The 27996-nt window shown below is 29.0% G+C and overlaps 11 protein-coding genes across 11 annotated transcripts; 8 read left to right on the forward strand and 3 right to left on the reverse strand.

The window, feature by feature from the left end:
• Positions 1-121: 121 nt before the first annotated feature.
• Positions 122-11829, forward strand: PNEG_02002 (hypothetical protein; the record flags this gene model as incomplete). The annotated part of the gene is made up of 21 exons (XM_007875791.1): positions 122-163; positions 242-538; positions 588-892; positions 941-1242; positions 1290-2063; positions 2112-2671; positions 2716-3427; positions 3471-3590; positions 3635-3712; positions 3757-4675; positions 4721-6899; positions 6943-7477; positions 7528-10589; positions 10632-10727; positions 10770-10847; positions 10892-10966; positions 11014-11218; positions 11265-11379; positions 11420-11513; positions 11558-11675; positions 11717-11829. 21 exons carry the CDS (start codon positions 122-124, stop codon positions 11827-11829), a joined length of 10779 nt encoding a protein of 3592 aa, XP_007873982.1.
• Positions 11830-12014: 185 nt separating this feature from the next.
• Positions 12015-12481, forward strand: PNEG_02003 (ribosomal protein S19; the record flags this gene model as incomplete). The annotated part of the gene is made up of 5 exons (XM_007875792.1): positions 12015-12060; positions 12111-12216; positions 12258-12315; positions 12365-12408; positions 12451-12481. 5 exons carry the CDS (start codon positions 12015-12017, stop codon positions 12479-12481), a joined length of 285 nt encoding a protein of 94 aa, XP_007873983.1.
• Positions 12482-12487: 6 nt separating this feature from the next.
• PNEG_04306 (hypothetical protein) lies at positions 12488-12903 on the forward strand (the record flags this gene model as incomplete). Its single annotated transcript, XM_019757824.1, has 6 exons — positions 12488-12572; positions 12611-12627; positions 12705-12713; positions 12737-12758; positions 12800-12824; positions 12846-12903. The coding sequence occupies 6 exons, from the start codon at positions 12488-12490 to the stop codon at positions 12901-12903; spliced, it is 216 nt and encodes a 71-aa protein (XP_019613361.1).
• A 4-nt stretch (positions 12904-12907) lies between these two features.
• PNEG_02004 (hypothetical protein) lies at positions 12908-13212 on the forward strand (the record flags this gene model as incomplete). The annotated part of the gene is made up of 3 exons (XM_007875793.1): positions 12908-12967; positions 13012-13056; positions 13099-13212. 3 exons carry the CDS (start codon positions 12908-12910, stop codon positions 13210-13212), a joined length of 219 nt encoding a protein of 72 aa, XP_007873984.1.
• Positions 13213-13477: 265 nt separating this feature from the next.
• On the forward strand, positions 13478-15881 carry PNEG_02005 (hypothetical protein). The gene is made up of 6 exons (XM_007875794.1): positions 13478-13606; positions 13650-13849; positions 13895-14006; positions 14049-14226; positions 14272-15167; positions 15210-15881. The coding sequence occupies exons 1-6, from the start codon at positions 13498-13500 to the stop codon at positions 15857-15859; spliced, it is 2145 nt and encodes a 714-aa protein (XP_007873985.1). The 5' UTR covers positions 13478-13497; the 3' UTR covers positions 15860-15881.
• A 288-nt stretch (positions 15882-16169) lies between these two features.
• PNEG_02006 (hypothetical protein) lies at positions 16170-17559 on the forward strand (the record flags this gene model as incomplete). Its single annotated transcript, XM_007875795.1, has 5 exons — positions 16170-16403; positions 16453-16811; positions 16851-17055; positions 17102-17313; positions 17353-17559. The coding sequence occupies exons 1-5, from the start codon at positions 16274-16276 to the stop codon at positions 17557-17559; spliced, it is 1113 nt and encodes a 370-aa protein (XP_007873986.1). The 5' UTR covers positions 16170-16273.
• Positions 17560-17757: 198 nt separating this feature from the next.
• PNEG_02007 (hypothetical protein) lies at positions 17758-19732 on the reverse strand (the record flags this gene model as incomplete). The annotated part of the gene is made up of 7 exons (XM_007875796.1): positions 17758-18082; positions 18129-18221; positions 18265-18334; positions 18380-19244; positions 19293-19573; positions 19655-19681; positions 19721-19732. 7 exons carry the CDS (start codon positions 19730-19732, stop codon positions 17811-17813), a joined length of 1620 nt encoding a protein of 539 aa, XP_007873987.1. The 3' UTR covers positions 17758-17810.
• Positions 19733-20322: 590 nt separating this feature from the next.
• On the forward strand, positions 20323-21514 carry PNEG_02008 (hypothetical protein). Its single transcript, XM_007875797.1, has 5 exons — positions 20323-20395; positions 20447-20564; positions 20619-20944; positions 20988-21276; positions 21323-21514. The coding sequence occupies exons 1-5, from the start codon at positions 20342-20344 to the stop codon at positions 21478-21480; spliced, it is 945 nt and encodes a 314-aa protein (XP_007873988.1). The 5' UTR covers positions 20323-20341; the 3' UTR covers positions 21481-21514.
• Positions 21515-22002: 488 nt separating this feature from the next.
• Positions 22003-23088, reverse strand: PNEG_02009 (hypothetical protein; the record flags this gene model as incomplete). The annotated part of the gene is made up of 8 exons (XM_007875798.1): positions 22003-22053; positions 22096-22345; positions 22388-22403; positions 22454-22547; positions 22590-22613; positions 22658-22724; positions 22767-22984; positions 23029-23088. 8 exons carry the CDS (start codon positions 23086-23088, stop codon positions 22003-22005), a joined length of 780 nt encoding a protein of 259 aa, XP_007873989.1.
• Positions 23089-23812: 724 nt separating this feature from the next.
• On the forward strand, positions 23813-24820 carry PNEG_02010 (YggS family pyridoxal phosphate enzyme; the record flags this gene model as incomplete). The annotated part of the gene is made up of 7 exons (XM_007875799.1): positions 23813-23899; positions 23940-24014; positions 24060-24138; positions 24183-24371; positions 24415-24554; positions 24598-24733; positions 24786-24820. 7 exons carry the CDS (start codon positions 23813-23815, stop codon positions 24818-24820), a joined length of 741 nt encoding a protein of 246 aa, XP_007873990.1.
• Positions 24821-24873: 53 nt separating this feature from the next.
• Positions 24874-27981, reverse strand: PNEG_02011 (hypothetical protein; the record flags this gene model as incomplete). The annotated part of the gene is made up of 7 exons (XM_007875800.1): positions 24874-24963; positions 25012-26960; positions 27005-27110; positions 27156-27384; positions 27429-27718; positions 27767-27810; positions 27861-27981. The coding sequence occupies 7 exons, from the start codon at positions 27979-27981 to the stop codon at positions 24874-24876; spliced, it is 2829 nt and encodes a 942-aa protein (XP_007873991.1).
• Positions 27982-27996: the final 15 nt, after the last annotated feature.

The following is a 27996-nucleotide window of genomic DNA, read 5'->3' on the forward strand; positions in this document are numbered from 1 at the left end:
CATAAAGATTTACAAGGTCTTAAGGGCTAAGGAATTTCGTTAAAAGATCGAATGAATAAGTCATTGTAGGGTTGATAAGTACTTTTAAGAGCATTGGTTTGAGTCAAATAAAAGGGAGACTATGAAGATTAAGAGAGAAGTACCGAAAAAAATTTCTCAGCTTGTAAGTTTAAAAACAAGAGATCATAAGACTATTTCTTTATTATTTCTATATTTTTGAACTAATTCTTTATGTTTTTAGCCCGTGGAATTAAAAGAAGTGATTGATCAAGCGTCAGAAGCGTCGGAAGAAGAGCTTCCGACGTTATTAAATGGATTTCAGGAATGGAAGTATGCACGTGGTGATTTGTTTCATTGGGTTGGGTTATTGAACCGGTTTGATGGAATATTTGAAAGGATTTGTAAAGAATATGCGTTAAAAAATGTCCAGACAGTTGCTTTTAATTCTAAGACAAAAGAACTAGTTATTACTATTCTTCGGTTTTCAACCATTCTTTTAGATAATTGTTCTAATAGGAATATATATAATTCATGCAATGTATGTTTTAAGAAAATGTTTAATTGGAGGCTAAAATTTTTTTTAATAGTATCTTAATGATCTTTTATATAGTACAGATATTGATGTTGTAGAACATACGCTATCTCTTTTATTGAGGCTTGCACAGAGAGTAAGTAGTCAACGATATTATAGGTCCAATTATTCTATTTCTTCGGAAAGATGTTTGAAGCTTTCTATGAGTTTACAGCAATCATCTCAGGAGCGAGGTACATCAGAAATTGATATGTTTAAATTGTTATCGGATTCTTATCTAGCGGACGGATGCAAAAATGTCTATTATGCATTTTATCGTCATTTAAATCCTGTCGAAGCAATTGCATTGGTTTCAAATAGGTATAGGATTTATTTTTTTTTGTTTAAAGGATGAGTAATATTATGTAGTAAGGATAAAGAGGCGCAAGCATCCACTCCTACGAATAAAAGTAAAATGAAGGAAAATTCTTTTTCTCCTGTTGAATCTGTAGATGATTTATTGGAGGGTATGACGGTGGTTAAGATTAGTTTTGAAAAATTTTACAATAGACAACTTGAAGATATTCTTAATGATGTTATATCTACATATAATATTCCAGCAGTAAATCATTTTGATTTAATGTTAAGAATTAGATTTGCGAGATATGTTCATGATAAAAAGAAAAGACAACAGTTAGTTTGCATAAAGATTCTTGCTATAGCTGTTCTAGGTAATTATCATATTTCTAATTTTTCTATTTATCTAATATTATTATAGCATATACTGTGCAAGAACATATATTACACTCTCGTTTTTTTATTTATGAGCCAGATATCACAACTAATCTTGCTTATCTTATTCACCCAGATAATAAAATATCTAAGGAAATAGAACTAGTTGCATTCTATGCTCTTGAAGCGTTAGCACATCATAGACCAAAATTAATGGATGTTCTTTCTGCATTGAATGCATCAGTGAATCATGGTGTTTTGATGTACGTTTTTAGAACAATGATAGTAGAAATGGAAAATCCTACTTCTACAAAAACGTTTTCGAAAGAATATGTTGATGCTTTGTTTTTACTTATTCATTATTTGACAACTACACAACAAGGAGGAAATATGTTAACATCTGCAGGGATTATTCTTTCTCTTATTCGATTGCTAAAAAATAAAGCTCCTAAAGCAATTAGAGCAGTCACAAAGGCTACTAGTTTACTTGATCATTTAACTTACGGGTTCCCTTCTACTTTTAATGCATTTTGTTCTGCAAGAGGATTGGATGTTTTAGTGGAACGGATCAAAGATGAAGTTAACTATAATATTAAGCAGTTTTCTCTATCTGATAAGGCTTCGAAAGCTGTCTTGGAACATTCAATGTCTCAGGAAAGATTCATTATTTTGAAAACTATGTTAAAGTTTACTTTGCATATGATGCAATCTACAGGGACTTCTGATGGATTGCGAAATCTTATTGATTCTCCTCTTTTAGAGACCTTAAAGAATATTTTCACTTATTTTGAAGATTTTGGATCTTCTATTATTACGATGTGTAGGATTTTTATTAGATTTATTTTTTATATTTCTTAATTTTGATTAGCTATAAATATTTTTTCGACTTTTATTTATAATGAACCAACATCATATAGTATTATTCATGAAGTAAAATTATCAGAAATGTTTTTGAAAATGACTTCTTCATTAATATTACCATCAGCAGATGTTATATCAGCGATACCTAGTGCTTTTGGTGCAATATGTCTAAATACCCAAGGAATGGAGCTTTTTAATAGTATTAAACCGTTGCCTTTTTTTTTCAATATTTTTACGTCTTCTTTACATCGTAAAGTTCTACAAGATAGTCAGATTTCAGATATTTTAGGTGCATCTTTTGATGAATTTGTACGGCATCATCCTAGTCTTAAATCAGATGTAATTGATGAGATTCTTTCAATGCTTAAAAGGGTTCTTGAAATGGGATCAGAATTAATGAGTGTGATACACAACCCAAATATGTTAGTTACATCAACTTATAATGAATTAAATTCTCAAAATGGACAAAATGATGTAGTTATGAAAGAGAAGAATGATTATATAGAAGAGGACGAACGTGGTGTAAAACGACTTATAATTATTTGGCATATTGATTTTGTTTCAAGAGTAGGATTTATTTTTTTTTTTGGAAATGACTTATAGTGATTTAGTTTCTTGAAGGTTTTTTTCAAAATTCTAGTCATTGTCGTGAATTTTTGAGAAATAATGGACTTAATATTCTCTTGCAACATTATACGATTCCTTGTCTTCCCTATGATTTTATAGATACCTGTGCTGCATATTCTTTGTCGCATTTGTTTCGTACAATTAGTGAAGTGAATGTACAAAATGTTTTATTAGATATTATGAAGCATTTTCAAAAATCCTTAAGCAAATTAGATATTCTGTTAGAACATAAGGGTATCGAATGTTTCTTCGAAAGATATTTAAAAATACTTCCATCAGGATTAGAGTTTATTTCCGAAGGGGACGAATTTCTAAAAAGTTTATCTCAAATTCATGATTTGAGTTCTTTACTTTCAGATATATATGAATTGCCTATATTTTCTCATGCACGTTCTGCTTTTTCATTTTTTCAATTATTTTTATCAAATCCCGAATTAGATGGACTTTTAGAGAAAATAGGTCATCTAGTTCGTGTTTGTGTATGGGAGAATATTAGGCTTTTGAACGTAATGCCAAATAATTGGGAAGAAGCTACAAGACTTTCAGATGATTTAAAAATTAAAACCAATGATAAAGAAAAGAAGGATTTGAAATCAGATAAATTAATTGACAAGGATTCTGAAACTTTTCTTAATGTAAAAATCATGCGTTATTTACTTGTTCAGATTCCAACATCTTTGAATAATTTTTTTCAGGGTATAGTTGGTGTAATATTTTAATAATTAACTAATTTAAAAAGGACTTACAAAAATGTTAATAACACATCGATTTTCTGATTCTGGGCAACGAAAAACAGCTTTGAAGGTTGCTAATATTATTGGAACAATTTTAGCTCGGCATTTAAAATGGGAAAAACTTGGTAAATTATTACTGTCTTTGGTCTTTAAGTTTAATGTATGTTAGATGATGTAGAGCACATAAATAATAAATATATGTATTGGACTACGATTCTTGGTTTTAATCAAGTAGTAATGTTGGAAGGTATGTTTTTTATATAATATGAAATATAATATACTTTTTTTTAGAAAAACAACAGCTTTCTGTGCAAACTATTGTACTTGTAGCATTTGATAAGTCTGGAGGAATACAGGTTATGCTACAAATTTTGAAAATATTTTGGCAGGAAGCAGATAAATTATCTTCAATAACTGAAGTTTCTGATGATATTCGTTCTATCACATCTCGTGTATATGATGGAATTAAAATCATTCTTCACTTTTTTAAGGCGATTACTTTACCTAAAGCGTTGTTAACTTCTCTTCAAACTGTTGGCTTGTCATCTCGTGAAAAAGATAAAGAGAAACCTGATTATTTTAATTCTAATGAGTTTATTGTTCGGCTTAGGTCATCCATATTTCCGTCTATTAAAGATCTCTGGTTTTCTGATATTTTATACAAAATGCCTTATTTAAATGCAAAATCTCTAATTCAGATTCTTAGTCAAGCCTTTAAAACTGATGGAGAATTAAGTGAGAAAGCAGAGAATAGTACATCATTAGTATCATTTAATCATAGAGCATTATCTGGTCCTAGTGAAGATAGGATTCGTCAGCTTTGTGATATGGGTTTTATAAGAAGTGCTGCTGAAACTGCCCTTGCGCGATGTGGTAATCATTTGTCTACTGCTACTGAGTATCTTTTGGCGCATCCTGAATTGAACCAAGATGCTGGAACATCTGGAAGTCATGGAAATTCTTATTTGTCTTCAAATTATGCTGTTTCATCACAAAATGAACAAATAAATAATAGTCTTAGAGATGCTAGTACGGATATAAATCAGGATCCATCATTTATATCTTTATTAAATCCTTCAAATTCTACGGAGCAAAACATATTTTCTAATGAGGAGAACAGTGATCGAACTTTTTCTAATTTGAATGTTGTAAAAAGGTCGGAAATGAATCCTTTATCTATGAAGGGTAAAGGAAAAGATATTTTAAAAATGTATGCTGGAACGTATGCTAATATGAATCTTACTGGTATTCGTAGGTCTATTAGATCCCATTTAATTGAAAGGACCCTATTATTATTGAATATACATAATAATCTTGTTTTTGAATTATCTGGATTAATATTGGAAGCATTTGCATATTCTAATGAGAATTCCTGGAGCATATATGTGGTGCAATCTATAGTTAATAATATACGTGCATTGGAAAGTAAATTTAAATTATCTGAATCAGATGGTTTACAGGCTTCTTCAATACTGCACTTTCTCGGTTTATTAATTCATGATTCTTCCTTCTATGAATCGTGTAAAGATGAAATTTTGAATCATCAAGAAATTTTTATCCGTTTTCTTACTTATGAAAATGATAAGCCTTCTCCTTGGATTGCACCTGCACTTTTAGTGTTTGAGCAGATTATAATAGCATCTATACAGCCAAAGCAGCAACCTCCTTTTTCAGTTAATGAAGAAAGTATTCCAAAAGTTGTTTCAAATTTATTTTTTTCTATAGAAAAGGAACTGATTTTTGATTCAATATTAGAATTATTTAAATTAGAGATTCAGAAGATGGATGATATAGTTTCACTTCTTAGAGTATTGATGATTCTTACTCGTTCAAAAGATATGGTTAACTACTTTTTTGAGAAAAATGGAATGCATTTATTATTTTCTATTATAAAATCTATTTCTGGAAAACATCATAGCGAACATTTACAAATCTTAATAATAACCATTTTAAGGCATCTTATTGAGGATTTGAATATTATTTATGCTATAACAACTACTGAAATAAAGTCATATTTTAATCAATCACGTTTTCGAGGGCTAGATATTAATGCTTTTTTAAGAAATAATACACAGCTTGCTTTAAGAGATCCCGATATATTTGTAGATGTTATTGAAAAAGAGTGTAAGTTGCTACGTTACGATTCACATAATAGAGTACAACAAATTGCTTTGAAGGATTCAGAATCTTTTGAAAATCCTGTACAAGAGATTACATCTACTGATCAAATTCCATGCATATCGAAGCAATTATCTCAAGATGAGGCATTGGAAACAAATAAGCAAGAGTATTTTAACAGTGTTATTTTTTTCCTTTTATCTGAATTACTGGATTGTAAAGATAGTTTAGATCATGATGAATTAAAGCTGTCTGAGTTTAATGTAAACTCTGATATTGCAAACTTCGTAACAAATATAGAGCAAAATAAGACTTCTAATACCACTTCAAAGGAAAGCGAATTTAAAGCTGAAGATCATCCTCAATATATGTATAAATGTTTTTTATTACAATGTTTGGCGGAATTATTGTCATCATATAAACATTGTAAATTGGAATTTATTAATTTTTCAAGAAACTATTCTTTTAAAGGGATTGTTATTCCGTCGAAAATACGATCTATAATGTTAAGTTATTTGTTATATGAAATTATTCCATATGGTAGTATTAATCCATCTGAAAATATACAAATTAGAAAGAAATTCAGCACCTCAAATTGGGCTATATCTGTTATAATTTCATTATGTGCTTCTACTTCGGAGACTCTTGATGAAAAGGATAGACCTGATATGATCTTTGTTCGTAAACTTGTTTTAGAAAGTATTTCAAAAGCCTTTAGGGATGCTTCATGTTCTTTGGAGCCATTGGAAATGCGATATTCTCGTCTTCTTACTCTTTCGGAACTTTGTTATAGATTACTTGTTGCAAGAGCGAATATAAAAGGTACTAGCAATCATACTTCTGATGATCACAAAAAAATTGCAAAATTAATGCTAGAAAAAAATTTTATGAGTATATTAACTGGAGCGTTGGCTGATATTGATTTGAATTTTCCGTCATCAAGACGTTTAGTTAGGTTGATACTTAGACCATTAAGAAAATTGTCTCAAATTGCTGTCGAGTTAAATGAAAATTCGGAAATTGAGAAGCCTGGTGATAATACTAGACAAGATGAAGCATTAACCGATGCATCTATATCTGAACGAGAACCCTTAGAGGAAAGAGAAGAAACTCCAGACTTATATCGTAATTCCGCATTAGGAATGTTTCATGGTGAAATGGAAGATAATGAAGATTCTAACGAGTTTGATTCAGATGATGAAGAAATTTATGATGAGATGGATTTTGATGAAGAAGATTCAGAAACTGGAAGCGTATTAAGTGATGAAGACAATGATGATATTGATATAGGAAGTCAACAAAATGGAGAAATGGATGTATGTTAGAATTTTTTTGGAAGAAAAGACTAATAAAATTAAGGTTGAAATTATACTCGATGATCAAGTAGATACTGATGATGATATTAACGAACAAACGGAATTAGGTTCTAATGATGCTGTTGAAGATCCCAACAGAGTTTCTGGAGATGAAGGTTTTGATGCTGAAATTGATGATGAATCTGGGTGGCAAACTGAATCTGAACATGATCCTCAAAATAACATTGAAAGTAGATCTAATCAGTTACATTCGTTGTCTAGTGGTGTTCAGGGAGACAATGAGGCGGATGCTGATGTATTAATTGATGATGATAGAGAAGATCAGGGAGATGATGACGATGATGATGATGACGATGATGATGATGATGATGATGATGATGATGATGATGATAATGCAGAAGAAGCTTTAATAGAAGAAGAACTTCTTCCAAATGATATTGATGAGATAGAAGCTAATGGTCAATGGGGTTGGAGTTCTATCGATGATATTACAAATGATGATGATGATGATAATGGGATTAGTCGTTCAAATAGGAGATCATGGCTTGCTATAACATCAGGAGGGTGTCATTTTATTAGTAATAATTATATTTTCTATTTTTTATCTGTACTAACTTTGAAAAAACAGGTGAACCAAATGAACAAGCATTTCGTCGGAGATCTAGGATTAATAATATGGGTGAAAGTGGCATTAATCCTTTATTGGTAGATTCCACAAACATGTCTCAGAGACATATATTGCAAAGTCGTGATAGTTTTTCAAGATCTGATAGTTTTACAGATTGGGTGCAATCTATAGAACAATTAATAGGAGGCGGTGCTGTTCAAGTATTGGGTGATGTAATGAATAGAGTTAGTCGACAAATAAGGGGACCTTCGCAACATGCTATTAGAGTTGAGGTTAATACGGGCAATGGTAGCCTATTGACACGTGAAGTGGAAAGGATGTTTGGTCAACGTTCACAATCAGTTCAACAAAATCAAAGATCTTCTAGAGAAGATCCGATTACTGCTGTTGCTACGTGGTCTCCAACATCAACTAGTCAAAGATGGTTTGATGAAGCACGTTTAATTTATGGTAGTGGTGTTGTAGAAAAAGCATTGCTGTTGTTAAATTCATTAATGAATGTACTTGCTCCTCAAGCAATTAAAGATGAAAAGATTCGTAAAGAGAAGGAAAAAATGTTAGAAGAAGCAAAAAAGAAACAAGAAATAGCAGGGAAATCGGTTGAAAATAATAGCGGAGAAAATCGGTTAGAAAACGAACTACCTGATAATGAACCTGAAAAAGTTGGGAATAGCACTGTAGGATCATCTATTATGGATGGTGTTGAAAGTACTTCTGCTCAAGCTCAAGAACCTTCAGCAGAAGAGCCTTCTGGATTGCCTTCACGTGTTACTGTTATGCTGCGTGGCAATGAGATTGATATTACTTCATTAGATATTGATCCTACTTTTCTTGAAGCTTTACCTGAAGATATGAGGGAAGATGTTCTTACCCAGCATATTAGGGATAGAAGAGTTGCGGCATTAACTAGTCACTCATCCGAAATTAGTCCTGAATTTTTAAATGCATTGCCGGAGGAAATTAGGGAGGAATTGTTGCAACAGGAGGCTGCTGATAGAAGAAGAAGAGAGCGAGAACAGCAAGCTCATGTATCTAGAAATAATTCTGATGCACCCACTACGGGTCCAATTGAAATAGACCCTGTGACTTTTTTGGCTACACTGGATCCATATCTTCGAAGACAAGTTCTTCTTGATCAGGATGATGAATTTTTATCACAACTTCCTCCTTCACTTGCTGAAGAAGCAAATACACTTCGAGAAAGGTCTTCAGGAAGATTAGGGCAGATATTTCAGGTATCAGCATCATCTCATCAACAAACCAGTAATGTAACATCGAAAAAATCTTCAGTAAAGCACGAAGTATCACAGCTCCTTGATAAAGCAGGAGTTGCTACGTTGGTTCGTTTACTTTTTATTCCTCAGCCTAATGGTAAAAATCCTCTTCATGATATATTATTAAATGTTTGCAAAAATCGTCAAAATAGGATTGAAGTGATAAATCTTTTGCTTTCTGTATTGCAAGATGGAACTAATGATTTATATGCGGTTGATAAAAGTTTTTCTCAAATGTCTCTCAGAGCAAAGAACACTTCTACATTAAAGTCAACTCCTAAGTCTAAAACATCGAAATATTCTCTTTCTTCTTTTCTTCAATCAAATAGAGAAAATACTCCGAATTTGGTTACACAGCAATGTATAGAGGCTCTTGAATTTCTTATTCAATGGAATGAATATTTACCCTCCTATTTTTTAAATGAACATGATCATATAATTCGTCCACGACGATCTAATTCTCGTAAAGATAAGGGAAAGGATATAAGTACTAAGGGATCTAAATATGCTATTAACATATTGTTAAGTCTTCTTGATAGAGACTCGATTCTGCAGAATTCTAATATAATGGATCAATTTTCTCATTTACTTTCTATTATAACTCGACCATTAATAGTTCTTAAAAGAAGAGGGAAGCAAGATTCTGAATTATATAAGAATGCAGGGTCTTCTCAAGCTCAATTTGAAATAAATGAGGATATAGTTGAAGAAAAAAGTGAACATAATGCTGACTCTCATGATGATACCGATGCAAAATCTGTTGATAATAATAATAAAGATCAAGATATTAAAAATAAAAATAGGCTTGTGTTGCCACCATATATTCCTGAAAACAATTTAAGGTTTATTGTGAACATTCTTACTTCTAGAGACTGTTCTAGCAAAACTTTTCAGCATACTTTGGCTGCTATGCAGCATTTATCTATAATTCCTGGGTCTAAAGATATTATTGGTGATGAGCTTGTTTGTCAGGCTCAGGCATTTGGTTCGAAATTATTAGGACAATTGGATGATTTGATTCAACAAATTCAAAATGCGTCTTTTGGAATAGAGTTGCAAGGTGCTGCTTTATCAGAATTCTCTCCTCCTAGCTCTGATCAAGCTAAATTGTTACGAATACTTAAAGCTATTAGTTACCTTTTTGAACAAAAGGAAAATTCTCAGTTTGCTGAAATTGAGAATAATAATGATTTATTTAGACTTTATGATTCATTGACATTTCGTCCACTTTGGAAGAAATTAAGCGCGTGTCTTTCAGTGATTCAAGAGAGATCAGATATGATACATGTAGCAACAATTTTATTGCCATTGATAGAGGCTCTTATGGTTATATGTAAAAATACAGCGTTAAAAGATATATCTAAATTGCCTCATGGATCTCGTCAAACAACTCCTTCAGAAGATTCAATGGAATATATATTCTTTTCTTTTACTGAAAACCATAGGAAAATACTTAATCAAATGGTTCGAAATAATCCATCATTAATGAGTGGTTCTGTTTCTCTTTTGGTAAAGAACCCTAAGATTTTGGATTTTGATAATAAACGAAATTATTTTAATCGAAGACTACATGATCGTGGAGCTAATAGGGAGCATTATCCACCTTTACAACTAAATGTTCGTCGTGAGATGATATTTTTAGATTCATATTTAGCTTTGTATTTTAAATCGGGAGACGAGATGAAATATTCAAAATTAAATATTCGATTTCATGGAGAAGAAGGTGTTGACGCTGGTGGATTAACTCGTGAATGGTATCAAGCCCTTGCTAGACAGATGTTTAATCCTGTAGGGGTATAGTGTTTACTTTATTTATTTTAATGTTATTAGGATTATGCACTGTTCATTCCCGTTGCTGCTGATCGGACTACATTTCATCCTAATCGAAGATCAGATGTTAATCAAGATCATCTTTCATTTTTTAAGGTTAGATTTTTTATTAATATATCTATTTTTTAAAAAATTAAGTTTATTGGCCGTATTATTGGAAAAGCTCTATATGATAATCGATTGTTGGATTCACATTTTAGTCGTGCAGTATATAAGGTGATTTTTTTTTATTATTTATATGTTTTAATTGTTTTGAGTAGAAAATATTAGGGAAACCTGTGTCTTTAAAAGATATTGAAACACTTGATTTAGAATATTATAAATCATTAGTTTGGGTAAAAATAATTCCATATTTTTTATTCATTACATATAATGTTTTTAGATGCTTGAAAATGATATTACTGATGTTATTACTGAGACCTTTTCTGTCGAAACTGAAAATTATGGTGCAACAGAAACTGTTGATTTAGTTCCTGGAGGAAGAAGTATACTAGTTACTGAAGAAAATAAGCATGAATATGTCAAAGCTGTCATAGAATATCGGCTTATTAATAGTGTTAAAGATCAATTGGATAATTTTCTTGTTGGTAAATATTCATTTTTGATCATATTATTTTTATATTGATTTTTTAGGGTTTTATGACATTATACCTCCAGACCTTATTCAAATATTTAATGAACAAGAATTGGAACTCCTTATTTCTGGTTTACCAGATATAGATGTTGATGATTGGCGTCATAATACTGAGTAGGTTTTGAATTTATATCTTTTAAGCTTATATAAATAGATATTTTAATTATACTGCTTCGTCACCACAGATACAATGGTTTTGGAGAGCTGTTCGTTCTTTTGATGATGAACAGCGTGCAAAATTGCTTCAGGTAAAATAATATATATTACTATTTCTATATTCACTTTCTATTAGTTTGCGACAGGAACATCAAAAGTTCCTTTGAATGGTTTTAAGGAGCTTGAGGGAATGCAAGGTATACAGAAGTTTTCTATTCATCGTGATCCTACATCTAGCGATCGCCTACCTCAAAGTATGTTTTTTTTTTTTTTGATGAAAAATTGAGATTTTTAGGTCATACATGTTATAATCAGATAGATCTTCCAGAATATGGGAGCTATGAGGCACTTCGTTCTGCTTTGCTTACTGCTATAAATGAAGGTTCTGAGGGATTTGGTTTTGCATAACAAATTATATCACTTATTAAGTTTATTTTAAATTTATAAGGCATATTAAGTATTTATGCTTATAGTTTCCTGTTCTCTTAGAAAAAATATGATTTATGGATTTGTATGTATATAATTAAATATATATATTATTATAAAACGTTAATCTTTTCGCTGATAACGTTAGCCTGATTTTAGTTTTAAAAATGGTCTTTTTTACTCGTATAAACTGTGCTCGATCTCTATGGAAAGGTTTCTTTAAGATTATATATTAGTTTTTTTATTTATTGCTGATTTTTTAGGTCCAAATCTTGCTTCTTTTTCCTTATCTTTATCGAACGCTTCAAAAGATGCTCCTCCAATTAAAACTCAAGAAAGATCTTGTACAATTCTTCCTAGTTTTGTTGGGTATTTTATATTTAATATTTTCTCTTTTTTTTAATGTTCAGCTTGCGTTTTTTGGTTCATAATGGGAAGGATTATGTGAATGTTCTTGTAACAGAAGATGTAAGATTTTTTTCAGATATTTCGTTTTTTTTTAATATAAACATATTAGATGGTTGGTCATAAACTAGGAGAGTTTTCTCCAACACGAAAAAAGTATTTTAAATGGATTTTTTTTGTTCGTTCTTATTATTTTAGATTTTCATATAAATACACAAAAAATAAGTGATTATTTATGGATCCTATGCTTTTTACAATAACATATTTCTTGTTCTTTTCTATTGCTTTTTATTCTTTTACAATTTTTCTTGAAATACAGGGTATTCAAAAAATGTTTAAATAAATAAGAATAATATAGGAATCTCTTCCACAAATGTTTTGCTTTCTTTTATGTTTTTTATTCTATTATTCTAATTTTTTTTCATATATTAAAAATCAAATGAATGTTATAGAATTGGTATGTAGATATATTTTTTCTTGCTAGATTATTGAATTTTGTATGGATAGTATATAAGTTTTTTGTTTACTATGTTTTCAAATGGTTTAGGTTATCTAGGATTATTAAATATCAAGTTTTGTATTTTTTTACTTAGAAAAAATCTGGAGATCGTGTCGAATAAAGACATCCAAGGATTTGAGTTGATTGACTAAAATAATGGAGAATCCCCATGAAGAACAACAGAATGCACTGATGGCTCGCATTGTAACGAATGTGGTATGTTTGTTAAATTTTATTTTTTTATTTATTTTTTAAATTAGGAAAAATTGAATGAAGCTATTATGGAATTTAATCGCTGCATTCAAGTAAAAATAATATTCTGATTCTAAATTTTTTATATATTCTAGGAAATTAATATGGCTAATATGAATTTGGAGTTAATTTCTCAAATGTGGGCTAATTATGGACGCAATGTACGATTTCATTTAGAGGGAACAAATAATCTTGAAAAGCCTCTTTAAAGAAGTTTCAAAAATAAAATAATGTTATATTTATTTTGGGGGAGTTTGAAGAATGTTTTTAAAACTAAATAAAATCTTAAAATTTTTTTTCAAATCTATACAATATTTTTCAATTCATTTTTTTCATATATCTTTCATGCTATTTGATAGGATAGGATTTCTTTGAGCCTACTACTTTTTTTTATTTGAGATTTTTGTATAATTTTTTTCTTGATATCTTGGGCTTTCTTCGGTCATCGGGCGTTACTTTTTTTTTTGACGGACTTTTACTTAAAAATTCTAACAATGGTTGGAGTAGCTCCAATGATTTATGATGTGCGGGACATTGTATTTGAGGGTGAGTGTATATCTTCTTCTTCTGGACCTGGTAATCCTTTAATTTTGATTGATAATGGTTTGATGAGTTTGATAATAAATTTGATTAAATATATTTTTAGGATCATGGCAATGCCGAGCAGGATATGCAACAGAGTTATCTCCTCGTATTGTTTTTGATAGTTTTGTTTCGAAATATAGGGATAGACGGTTAATGAGGACGTATACATTAGTAGGAAATGATACATTAGTGGAGCCGATGGCAAGGCATATAGCAAAAAGTCCATTTGACTTTAATATTGTCGCTAATTGGGATGTAATGGTATATTAAATGGGTTATAATGGAATTTTTGTTGATTATTTGAAGGAATTATTGTTAGATTATGTATTTTTGAAATTAGGAGTTAAGGGAAATGAGCGAGTAGAACATCCTTTAGTTATGACAGAGCCCGTATGTAATCCGAATTATAGTCGTGGAGGTTATTTGGATAGAAATGTATGAATTGGATTAACGATGATAGTTATGTCAGAATTATTGTTTGAATGTTATTGTGTTCCGTCTGTGTGTTATGGTATTGATAGTCTTTTTTCATTTTATTATAATGGTGGTACGGATGGGGTAATTGTGAGTGTGGGTAACAATACAACACATGTTATTCCTGTATTAAAAGTTTCTGGGCATTTGGGTGCGTCGAAAAGGTTGTTTTTTTTTTTAAATGATTTAATGAATAATGATAAATATAGAATATCTTGGGGGGGTGTACAGTCTACAGAATATTTACTTAAACTTTTTCAATTGAAATATCCTAATTTTCCTCAAAAGATGACATTTACACAGGCGCAATGTTTGCTTCATGATCATACATATGTTTCACTATCATATAAGGATGAAATTAAAACGTTTTTAGATCCAGAGGTTTTAGCTGTTCAGGACAGAATAATTCAATTTCCATGCACAGAAACTGTTTCAAATCTAAAAACGGAAGAGGAAATTGCTCGACTTGCTGAAAAGAGAAAAGAAGCAGGACGTCGTTTGCAGCAACAAGCTCAGAAAACTCGATTGGAAAAATTAATGCAAAAAGAAAAAGATATGGAGTATTATGTTAAACTTCAGGAGGCTATAAAGTTTAAGGATAAGAGATATGTTATGGAGAAATTAGAATCGGAGGGATTTGCCGATGAAACAGAGCTACTTACTACAATAAAAAGACTTGATACTGCTATTCGAAGAGCAAAAAATAAAGACTCTTGTCAAGATACTGAGATTCCATCCTTTCCTTTACTTGATATTCCTGATTCAGAATTGGATGAAGCGGGGCTTAAACAAAAAAAACATCAGAGGCTAATGAAATCTAATTATGAGGCTAGAATGAGGTCCAAGGCGGAAAAACAGGTTAAGAAGGCTCGTAACGAAGAAATGGAAAGATTAGATGAAGAAAAACGCTTAAACGACTTGGAAAAATGGCTCGAAGAGAAAAGAAATGCTAGAAATTGTTTATTGGAGAAAATAAAAGAGAAAAAAAAGTTAAAAGCTGATCTTAATGATCGAAAAAGTATGGCTAGTCAGATGCGTATGAAAAGTATTGCCAATTTAGCTAGTGAACAGTATTCTAGAAGAAAGAGAAGAAGAGCTACAGAAAGTACAGGTTATAATCTGGTTGAATTAATCTGATTGAATTTAGTTGAGGATACTTTTGGTGCAAACGATGAGGATTGGGCTATTTATCGTAATATTGTTAATACGTCAGAATCAGACGAAGATAACAATAATTTGCAACATTTAGAATCTCAATTGATGTTGTATGATCCAGCATTTGCTAAAGATGATCTTTTAGATTTTAATGAAGATCCTACTAAATCCTGGATTCATAAATTTTATAGGGGAGTATATCCCCCATTCGACCCTAATGATGTTCAACAATTACATCAATTGCATTTAAATGTTGAGAGAATAAGGGTTCCTGAGATTTATTTTGAGCCGAATATAGTTGGATTAGATCAAGCAAGTATAATTGAAGTTATAAGCGATATTTTGTCTCGTTTTGATTTGAATGATTCCCAGAAAATGGCAAATGATATTTTTTGTACCGGAGGTGCTTCTTTACTTAAGAATTTTAGTCTTAGAGTAGAAAAGGATTTTCGAGCTTTATGGCCTGCTGATAAATCTATTTGTGTACGACAAGCTAAAGATCCACTTATTGACCCTTGGAGAGGTATGCAACAATGGTCTCATACCGATCAATATAAAAACAGTTATATTACTAAACAAGAGTATTTAGAAATGGGTTCAGAATATATCAAAGAGCATGGAATGGGTAATGTTAAAATATGAAATTTCTTTTTCGATAATCAAACTACAAAAAATTCTTTCGATTTATATCAATTTTTTCTTTCTATAACATACTTGGTTTTTTTCAATTTTTTCTCAATTTATAGATGGATTTATTCTTGTTTTCAATTTTTTAATTTTCTATAAAAACTATTTTTTAAAAAATTTCCTAATTATTCTTTATAGTTTTTAACCTTTAATTATAACAATAAAATATATTTTTATTGTGATTGTCTTCTAAATATCAATAACTATAAATATTTTGAATATTAAGTCTAGCGGCTTTTTTCGCTTAAATTTAAAAACAATTATCAATTTTTTAAATTGTTTTTTTCATAAAAGTATTTAATAAGTCTCTGTTTAAATATTGAACACTTTAACTGTTCACTTTTTTCCAGTTTATTTTTTATATATTTGATGATGCGTTCAGAAGAATCGCCTATGGATTTTACATATGAAAATCCTCGTCTAGGAGATGATATAAATTCGCCGTTTAGTCTTTCAAGTATCTCTAAATGTCTTGGGAATAGTGATTTTTCTAAAAAACGTATTGTTTTTATATTAGATAAAGGAATATTTTGTTAATTATTCGGAAGGGACTTTTATAGAAACTTTAGAAAAAAATGTTCCTTCCGCAGCAGCATCTTTTAGATCTACAGCAGATGGTTCCCAATTTTTATTTTCTACTCCAAAAACAGTTTCTAATTCTAAAAAAATATCTGTAAGCTCACAATTTATAAATGAAGTGCCTACAGATAGTTCAGGTTTAGATAATACACCAGATCCTGAAGTAATTATGGATAGTCATAATGTTTCAAAAAAAAATCATTTTTCTTTACTTAATATCAAAAATAATAAGATAAGTCAAGGTGTTATAAAAAAAGTTAAAAAAAAACGTGCATCTAAGAAGAATGGTGAGCGTGGATTTTGGGATGGAAATTCTGTGGATAGTGATGTATTTTTTGATGTTTAATTCTTTTGTAATAATTTTTAGGATGAAACAACTATGTCGCTTCAGACGAATAATTATTTTACTAATTGGTCTCTTAGTGCTCATAGAGACATTCCTTATATTGCATCTGGATATCTGCAGTTATTTTTTAATATATTTCTTGTGGGTGTTTTATTATATTTTGTTATTGCTTTTGTTAGGACTATTCAAAGGGATGTTGATCAAAAAGTAGATGAATATTCTGCTGGTAAGTTTTATGAAAATATTTATTACTATTATCTATTTTTTTTAAGAAATTTTGCAAGAAATGTCTTTATGTTCAAAGGAATATACTGAAAATCGATGTTCGCCGGATCACAGAGTTCCTGCAATGGAACGGGCCTGTACGGCCTGGGAAAGATGCATGAATAGAGATCCTACTGTTGTTGGTCGTGCAAAGGTTTCTGCTGAGACATTTGCAGAAATTATTAATAGTTTTATTGAGCCTATATCTTATAAAACTATGGTAAGCTTTAAAATTATAAAATATCTTTAAACTTTTTAGATATTTTGTATTTTGATAATATTTGGATCTGTTTTTGTATCGAACTTTGCATTTGGATTTTTTAGGGCAAAAAGTATAAATCATCCTCATCCATACATGGCTGCTGCTGCTCCATACTTTACTGATAATATGTATAATTATAAGCAATATCGTAAACAATTAGGTAATAATTTACGTAATTCGAGAAGGATGATATATGAATCATAACTGTATATACTATTGGTTTATAATTGTTTTTTTCATGAATCAATTTTTATAAATTGATTAATTATTTATATAATGTTAACTTTTAAATTTATGTTTTTTAACTGTACTAGAAATACATATTTATATTAGATTAAATTTTAATTTTTTATAAAAATAATAGAAATATTGCTATATATGTCCAAAATTTTTTAAATTGTATTCTAGGATTTTTTTGTGTATATCAAATATTTATAAATTATAGAAATGCTATTTCAGGTGTTTTCTTCACATGCCCATCCCTTTATCCCTTCTCCTCGAGAACCTATTGGTATATTAAGGTATTTTTTGCTCATTCCAGGAGTATCCTTTAGCCATGGATGATTAGTCATTCCTCCTGCATTAGCTCTTTTTTCTGGAATAATTTCTAGCATCGGAAGAAGAAAATCACTCAATAGATCAGATTCGCTCCATGATAAGTGATATTTATCATGAAGCACTTCTGGTAACCCCCAATAGTTCAATTTTGAAATATGGCGTAATTCACCTAAGAATAAAAATCAGAGATTTAAGTAAATTGCTTTTTATTTTACATCTTTTATTGAATATTTCATGGGAATACTTTCCTCTTGATGCAAGAAATCGTGGAAACTTTCCAAGTAATTCCATAATTTGCGCAATATGATCTATTATAATTTTAAAATAAATAAAATATATAAATATATTAACCATCATTCTTTGTATAATCCTGTCCATTTTTAGGGTCGAATAAATAATCACCTGTTAGTAATTCAAATACCTAGTAATGTTTTAAGTAGAAGAAATATTATAAAAAATTAGCTACCATGCAAGACATACTCCAGCAATCAGTGCTTGCACCCCATTTAGCACCTAAAAGAACTTCTGGTGAGCGATACTGTCGTGTTTGGATATCGTCTGTAAAATGATGATGAGTCCAGCATGCATTTCCTAAATCTGCAATTTTAACGTTTATGTAACTTGTGTTATCTGGAGATGAAGATGAAGCTATAGATTGTTTATCAATATTCGTTTCTAAAGAAATTCCTGAAATATCCTTTTCAAGAGCTTCGTCATCATTATCAGACATACTAGTATTATTTTCATTGGAATTTGATTTTTTTTTCTTTAAGATCTGTTCATCACATGTTTCTTCTTTTGAATTATGGATTCTAACATTATTCTTGTATGACAAAATATCGGAGTTTATGAGTGGTTGACTATTTGTTATGACAGGATTATGCCCTGGGTTTTGTATATTAGGACTGATGCTTTGGGTAAGTTGAGATGTATCAGCTACTTGAGCAATTGCTTCTTCATTATTAATACATATAAGGACATTTTCTGGTTTTAGGTCGGTATGTATTATCCCACAGTCTCTATGTAAATAGTCTAGACCTAAAAGGACCTGCTTAGTGATTTGTTTTACTAATGGTATTGGTATTCCTCGGTAGTCGTATCTTCTAATAAGGTTAAGCAAATTTTCCCCTAAAACTTCAAAGATCATGCAAATATGAGTTCCATTAGGCCCTTGATGTTCAAATTCATCAAGTAAGGAGACAATATGAGCAGCTCCTGGATGAGAAGGGTTTGCCGTATTGATTCTTTTTAGAAGTTTTATTTCATCAAGTGCCGTTTCCGTATAATGAGAGGCTGAACGAACAATTTTCAGTGCAACATAACAATTTTTCCTAAAAATGTGTTAAGTGTCTTTAAAACCCCATTTCATAATAATTTACATGTTATCTTTAGCTAACCAAACAGTCGAAAAATGTCCCCATCCAAGTTTTCTGATAATTACATATCTTCCATCCTTATATTTCTCTCCAATTTGCACTGGGTGATATCCACCTTTGCAATAATCTTCTAAATCTTCTTCTCCCAAAAGCTTTTCATCACTTTTTAAAAAATATTTTCTATCTTTTTTTCCTTCTTCAACTGAAGAATTAGTTTGTAAATCATATGGATGTTGATATTCTAACGTAGAATTGTTTTCCAAAATAAAAGAATGCGATACATCCTTTCTATTACTATAGATGTATTAGACACATTTATAAAATACTGTTTCAATTTATAATCCTTTCCTTGAATTGTTTTTTACTTTTCTATGTTTTTTCGTTTCAGATTTCTATTATTTTTAGTTAATTTTCTTTTTATAAAAATATACCTTATGGTGCATTTTCTTAATCTTAAATTTACAATGATATAACAAATACTTTTTCCTTTTTCTATTTTTTTTTTCTTATTTTTTTATGATTTCTGATCTTTTAAAGGAATTTTTATGCATTCCAAGATATTTTTGCGCAAATGAGTTGTTTCTTATCTCAAATATATCCCTTTCCAACGATATTTTTAATCAAAAAACAACTATTTTCTTTATTTTTTTAAAAGATTAGACTTTATTAAAACAAGTTATTTCTTTTTTGTGTTTTTAAATATTAGATTTTTGACCTTTAAAAACCAAATATTTCCTTAAAATAAACTATGGTGCACTTTAATATGATGTAAACCTGTTTTTATATCCTTTTTCTCTTTCAAATTTCTTAGAAAAAACCTGGGTAATTCCGATTTTTGATATATTTAAAGATGAAAAAAATTACTATAATCTTTTTTTTTCAACAGATATATAAATTCCTTTGAGTCCTTAAAATAGCTTTAAATCCTTCTGTATAGGTAAATTGCACTATGATCTTGTAATAGCCATAGAATTTAGTTTATCTAAGCCGTCAAGAAATCGGAAGTTCTTTTTAAAAAACGTTTTGATATAGAAGAATTTAAAAAACTAAAAATGACAGAAATGCAAGAAGAATCTGATAAAATCGATCATTCTTTAATAGAAGAAGTAGTTTTGTAGTGTTTTATTGAAAAAAATTGATTTTTTTTATTTATTTAGTTTGGTTTTGATACTCTGAAGAAAAAGAAAAAAAACAAGAAAGTTTCATTTAATAGTGATAATGAGTCCCTAAATGAGGATGGAAATGTTTCAGGGGATGAGGTAAAGATAGTTTCTGGTGAGAAAACTGGAAAAAAAATAAATATATTGGTTTAACTTTTGGAAAATGTAGATGGAGATGCAGAAGTAGATGAAATGACAAATATGTTTGCTAGTTTGAAGAAGAAAAAGAAACAGACAGTGAATTTTGGACAAGGAGATGAGGATGATTTAAAAGAATTGGAAGAAAATGATGGAAAAGATTTTTTAAATGAGGCTTTTGATTCAAATGAAGGAATGAAGAAAAAGAAGAAAAAAATGAATATGGAAGTATTTGATATGGCATTGAATGATTCAAATGTGAAAGGGGATTCAGAAGCGATGGCTAGTTCATTTAATGGAGGAGAGAAAGATAGTCAAGGATGTCTTAAAACGGACAGAGATTATACATATGCTGAAGTATTATTTTTTTTTTTTGAATTTTTAATTTATTGATTTTTAGCTTCTTTCTCAGATTTTTAAAATTTTACGTCAAAATAATCCTGAATTAGCTGGTGAAAAAAAACGGTATACTATTGTTCCTCCTACTATATATCGAGAAGGAAATAAGAAAACGATTTTTGCTAATGTTATTGATATTTCTAAAAGAATGCATCGAAATTCTGAACATGTTATTCAGTTTTTATTTGCTGAATTGGGTACGAGTGGAAGTGTAGATGGTAGTGCTAGATTAGTTATTAAGGGAAAATTTCAGCAAAAACAGATTGAAAATGTTCTCAAAAGATATATTGGTATATGGGATTTTTTTATTATTGTTTTATATTTAATGGTTTATAGTTGAATATGTTACATGTAAAATCTGCAAATCTCCAGATACCTTATTAACTAAAGAAAATCGTATATATTTTATGACATGCGAGTCTTGTGGAAGTAAAAGATCAGTTAGTGCAATAAAGACTGGCTTTAGGGCTCAAACAGAGAAACGGAAACGTTAATTATATATTAAGATATGACTATGGAATTAAAATTTAACACGTAAACTTATGATATTTTAAGTATTTTATGAACTTTTTAGGTTATTAGTTGTATATTTCTGACGACTATTTATAAAATATTTATAATTACTTTCATAAATACATGTTTAGAATTAAGTATTTTCTGGTTTTATTCTATTGTTCATTAATTTTCTTACGTTTTTCCTTAGCTATTTTGGATTTTTCTATTTGGATTTTAAGGATCAAGATTTCCAAAGTTATAATATGGCTTTGATCTTATGATAAATTCTTTTAATGTTTGGTTTTAAAAATAATTTTATGGTAATTGAATTGTAGAAATTAATTGAAAGTTGTTATTGATGTTTAAAAATGTGGTCTTATAGTCATAAGGACAATATCCTTAAATGACAAATAGTTAAACATAATAATGATTTTAAAAATTATTTTATATTTAATCTTCTAAAATAGTAAATAAATAGAAGAGATATACATCAAAAAAATATTGAAATTTGTAGTTTATTGTTATTTTTCCCTATAGACATGTGAAATACTCGCTTGACAATTCGGGAAAATCTATATATTAGATTAAATATCTAAAAATATTTGTAAAAGTACCAATGTATCCGCAATAACAACATTTTCTCGTCTACTTGCTGCAAAAACAATTGCTTCTGCAACATCTTCCCCAGTTAAAGGTTCCATGTTTTGATAAACAGCGTCTGCTCTAGATTTATCGCCACAAAATCTGACTATAGAAAACTCTGTTTTTACTAGGCCTGGATCTATTTCGATTACACGAATACGAGTATTTATCAATTCTTTTCTCAATGAATTAGTAAATGATCGAACTGCTGCTTTCGTTGCACTTGATTATGGTTATTTTTTTTATATGAAAAACATATATTACCAATAAATAGACCCATCTATACAATGAAAAAATTATTACCGCACTATATTAATAATTATACTTTACTTGGATAGGGCTCACGTCCTGCAATAGAGCCTATATTAATAATGTCTCCTTTACCGCCTTTTTGATGAAAAATATTTAAAATCTTTTGAGTTATCTAAACTTGTTAATTAATTGAAAAACTATATAGATATTTGACATTGATCAGCCCAAATACATTTGTCTATATAATTCGTTAAATTCTTTTATTAAAAAGACAAAATTTACACTAAACATATCCATCATAATTCCTGGGTTAATTTCTCCTACTCTTTCCATGCCAATTACAAAACCGCTACCATAGTTAGAACATGTTTGTATTCTTTTATATTTCTACGCATTGTTAATAAGAATATCAATGTCTTTAAAGCTGTCTGGAAGCCCTTCAATTTTTTCTTCAATGTCTTCTAACTTGCTCACATCTAATCTTAAAGGAAGGACTTTAACGCCAGGAAAAGTAGATTCAATATCTTTTGCTATTTCCGTTACGTCCCTACGTGCTGAAATAATTAATTTAACTGTATTATTTGTCTTTGCAAATTCATAAGCACATGCCTAAAATGATAAGATATATTGGATTCTATTAAGGTATAAAATACTTTTCCAATTCCTGAACTTGCACCTGTAATAAAAATTGTTTTATTAGAAAGGCGAGACATATTTTTGTTTTTTTTTATTTGGTTTATGTAAATTACGAATTAATGAATTTTAAGATCTTTTTTACTGTAAAAATTATTAAAATTAATAATTAGTATTTAAAGTTTTTAACTTTGTAATATTAGTAATATAAATATAAAATAATTAGTAATATTTATGTATTTTTAAATATGTAATTTTTAATCAATTCTAGTTTTTTTAAAAAATATATATTAAAATATAAATGTTTGATGAATTAACATTATTTTTTATGTTTTTTATATGAATAGTAATATTTTTAAATAATATTGAAGGATATTTTGCTTGTTTTATTTAATTTTTATTTTTTGGGACGTTTTTGAATTTTTTAAGTTTTGATTCTATAGTTTAAGATTATATAAAACAAAATTTTATTATAAAAAGGATTTTTAGTCCTAAACTTAGTGAAAAATGGGATAATAAAGATGTATTATAATTAGAAATATAATAATTTTATATATATTGAATGAATTTTATACAAATTAGAAAAATCAAGTATTATATATCTATTTGTAAGAAAATTGAATAAATTATAACTTTAAAAATGTAAATTGAATTTCAATGCACTTTAAATATTAGAATTAATAGAAGATCATGTGATATATGTGTAAATTGAATAATATATATTATTAAATTGTAAGATTTTTTTGAAAAAAGATTATTTGAAAAAATAAGAGAAATTTTGTAATGATTTTTAGTTAAAAAAGAATGAGCTATGTGTCTCGTATTGAGGAGATTTGTTTAGGTCTGAAACGTGTTCAAGATGCTATTGTTTCTTGTTCTAAAGGCAGAGATGTAAATATAAGTTTTTTTAATGGTTATATTAATATATAAGGTTCGCTTGGTAGCGGTTTCAAAGTTAAAGCCTGTTGATGATATAAAAATTGCTTATGATTATGGCCAAAGACATGTATTTTTTTTGATTTTATATTTTTTGATATAGTTATAAATATAGTTTGGAGAAAACTTTGTTCAAGAAATGATTGAAAAGGCTAAATTACTTCCTCTGGATTGTTGTTGGCACTTTATTGGGAGTAGATTAATTGATATTATAAAAATTAGTTATTTTTATATATAGGACTTCAAACTAATAAGTGTAAAGCTTTGGCATCTATATCTAATTTATGGGCAGTTGAAAGTCTAGATTCATCTAAAAAGGCATATTTATTGAATAAGGCGTTAATAGATCTGAAAAAATCTTCTGGAATAGATAATCATTCTAGAAAGCTCAATGTTTTTGTTCAAGTAAATACAAGTTGTGAAGAAGGTTTGTTTTAAAATAAAATATATGCTGTTTTTAAATAATGTAGGAAAGAATGGAGTTAGTATTAGTGATTCTATGGAATTGTGCAGTTATATAATAAATAATTGTAAAGAACTTTATCTTAAGGGACTTATGACTATTGGTTCATTATCTGAAAGTAATAGTGAATATAATAAAGATTTTGAGGTATTTTTTGAAAAGTTATCATTATTAAATAAATTTTGTTAAGGCACTTGCAAAATGTCGAGATGAGATTACTAAATCTCTTGGTATAGAATTAGAATTAAGTATGGGAATGAGCAGGGATTTTGAATTAGCTATTAAAATGGGTTCAACAAATATAAGAGTTGGTACAGATATTTTCGGTATATTTTTCTTTGTTTTAATAGTATATGCTGTTTTAATATCGAAATATAGGAGTAAGGCCGTCTAGGTATATGAATACGTCATAAATCCAAAGAATATTTAATATTTTTTGTTTTTATTTAAATAATATGATATTCGATTAAATATTTCCGGATAATTCCCTTTCTATTAATGATTCTAAATGATTTGCAATTTCTTCTTTTGTACTTCGAATAGTAATTCGATACATCTAAAGGATTTATAAAATAAATATATATTAAATTTAATTATTAAATACCTTAGTTTCATAATTAGGCTCAAGTCTTAGTAAACAACCATATTTCCCTCCTTGACTAGTATATAATACTGATGCACCAACTATATTTTGATTATTTGTATCAATTTCCTTTAAAATCTCCCATCCAAAACCTTTAAGTATTTTTACATTATCATAAAAGTTGATATTTTTTTCTTTATCCTTAATAGCGAAGATCTTTTGGCATTCTCTAGACTTTCCAATTTGTCTCCATCTATGAAAGAAACTGCCTGAATCAAGTTCTACCCCCTCTGAAAATTTAGAAAGAACAATAGGAAGCTTTAAAGTCAAAGATTTCATAGATGTAGACATATAAGATATAGATATAGATGGCGGTTCTAAGAAAATATCAAGAACTTCAATATTTAATACTTGTCGCACTTGTTTAAGCGCTTCCAGGGTACAAGGAATATCTATTGTCGAAACAATGGAGAGATTTGATTCACAAGAATTTTGAATTGAAGATGTGAAAGAAGTATACATTAATGGTGATTTATTCTTGTATAAAAGTTCCATTTTTCCTAGATGATTACGATATCCAGAGTAAATAAATACTTCGATTTCTTCGTCTTCATAAAGTACTCCTTCATTAGTACATAAGAGTTTGTTAAAATTTGTTTCATATTTTTTAGAGAGACCATAATTATCAGAAAGTGATATGTATTTTACATCTGATACAAAATCTGACAAAATATTGGATTGATCAGATGTTTTAGAAGATGAAATAGATGGTGATGAGCTATGAGTGTTTGATGTATCTAATTCAATTAAATTATTTTTATGTATTTCCAAATCACTGAAATCAATTGTTTTGTAATTACAACAGCTTTTAGCGCTTATTTTGTTTTTTTCTCTTGATGACTTCTTTTCTTTAATATTTTCTAATCTTTTATCTTCATTTTTCTGTTTCAGTAGTTTTGATATTAAAAGTGATTGATTTTTTAAGAAAGGATGGGTTTTGTTCAATAATTCCCGTAAAAGATTATTATTTGGCATATGACATAAAGCTAAATATTCGCATGCACGCTGTTGTAATTCTGAATCAATACTGTTTGCATATTCTTCAAATACAACTTGTATGTCTAACTTGATTTCAGGGAACAAATTCACAAATTTAATATATGTTGACATAAGTAATGCTTGTGTTCTGGGTGAATATGCATTAAATTTAATATGTAAAGAAATAAATTGTTCAATAGGACTACTTTCAGGAGAGTCAGATATTAAATGACCAAATTCTCCTAAAATATAACCGCCAAGTTTTATCATATTTTCATGAGGATTATTTTTTAAGTATTTTAATACTGTCTTTGCAGAATATTTATGCAGTTCTTTGTTATTTTCTATAACTTGAATAAATCTGTGTAATATATCATCGCCAATATGTTCTTTAGAAATATTTATAAGTTGCAACATTATATCTACGTACCATTGGCATTCTGTTACGTATTTTTCAGCTAGAATAGCAATTCTAACAGCTATATCTTCCTTTATTTCTGTATTTGCGCTTTCTAAATAGTGAATTAACTCATCAATGATCGTTTTTGTATTGTTGGAATCACATGTATAATATAATAATTCGAGAGCTTTTCTTTGAATACTTATGTCTTTATCTTTTAAAGAGTGTATAATTATATCTTGATATTTCCTGAACGGCTCAAAAGTGTTCACATGTTCTGCTAAATAAATTAGCGCTTTTAATCCAAGGTATCTACTATTAATTTCTTTGTATGATATGAATTTGCTTAGTAAATGAATGGTTTGATTTGTTAATGTTTCATCGATATCAATATGAATAGCAACATTAATAGCTTCAAATAAAACTGCATTTTGAATATTATTTTGTTGAACATTCTTTGGTAATTCATGAAGTATAGAAGTTATAATGAATTGTAAAACTTTGCATATTAATTCTTGAGTATCTTTGTCATCTATATGAAATAAGGATAATTTTATGCATGCAAAAATATTAAACCTGGAGGCGGATAATATTGTAGAAGACGTAAAAGCTTTATTTGAAGCCAGGGCGCAGGTACCTTATAATATACATAATCATAACTATATTCTCCATCAATAACTATCTACGTATGTTTAATATGATGAATAATCTAGTAAGAATATATTACTCTTTTTAGTCGATGAATAGCTTTAAGGTAACATCTTTCATATAATCTATTATTGTTTTGAACAAGAGAAATCAAGAGGTTTGTTATAGATAATGATACTCCTAAGTCTGGATCATCTAGTGTAGAGATAATGCTTTCTGCCCATTCTTGCCTAATAATATCTGGATTTTTTCTGTAAAGACATAGAAGTGTTAGAGATGCTTTCTTTTTAACAAAATTTTTAGATACACTTAATAATTAGTCCAACTTATATAGATAAAAATTCATACATACGGTGATACAAGCAATCTGTTTACATCTGGAGCTAATATGTCCCCCATTTCTTTTCCTCCAATATTAGCAATCGCATGTAACGCTAAACAGTTATAATATTCATTTGAGTCTAATAAATCTTGTTTGATACTATTGATCACAAGACATGTTAGATCATGTTTTTCATGCAACAGTAATGTTATAGCAAGATATGCAATTTGCTTTTCTGAATACTTTTGACTAGAAATAAGGTGAACTGCTTCCATATGTCCAAAATCAATTTCCCATCCAAGAATATAGATATATAATAACTTTAGATTCTATTAATTTTTGGTTCTTATAAACTTTCAAGTCCTTACCTTGCAAATATATTTCTTTTTCTGGTAACTGTTTAAATGGCCAGCTATTTCATTTAATATTAGTTAATTACATTTAACAAAAATTAAAACAAACCCTTAAACTTATTCCGAATATTTGCCAATTCTTGGTTAATTCTTTGCTCCTCATGCTGACGAGTCTTTGAATTTTTTAAGTCACTTATAAAAACTGCTAATCCACGCATAGGTTTGTTCATTAGAATGAATATTGA

This window comes from Pneumocystis murina (genome assembly GCF_000349005.2).
Source record: "Pneumocystis murina B123 chromosome Unknown supercont1.9, whole genome shotgun sequence".
Lineage (NCBI taxonomy): Eukaryota > Fungi > Ascomycota > Pneumocystomycetes > Pneumocystales > Pneumocystaceae > Pneumocystis > Pneumocystis murina.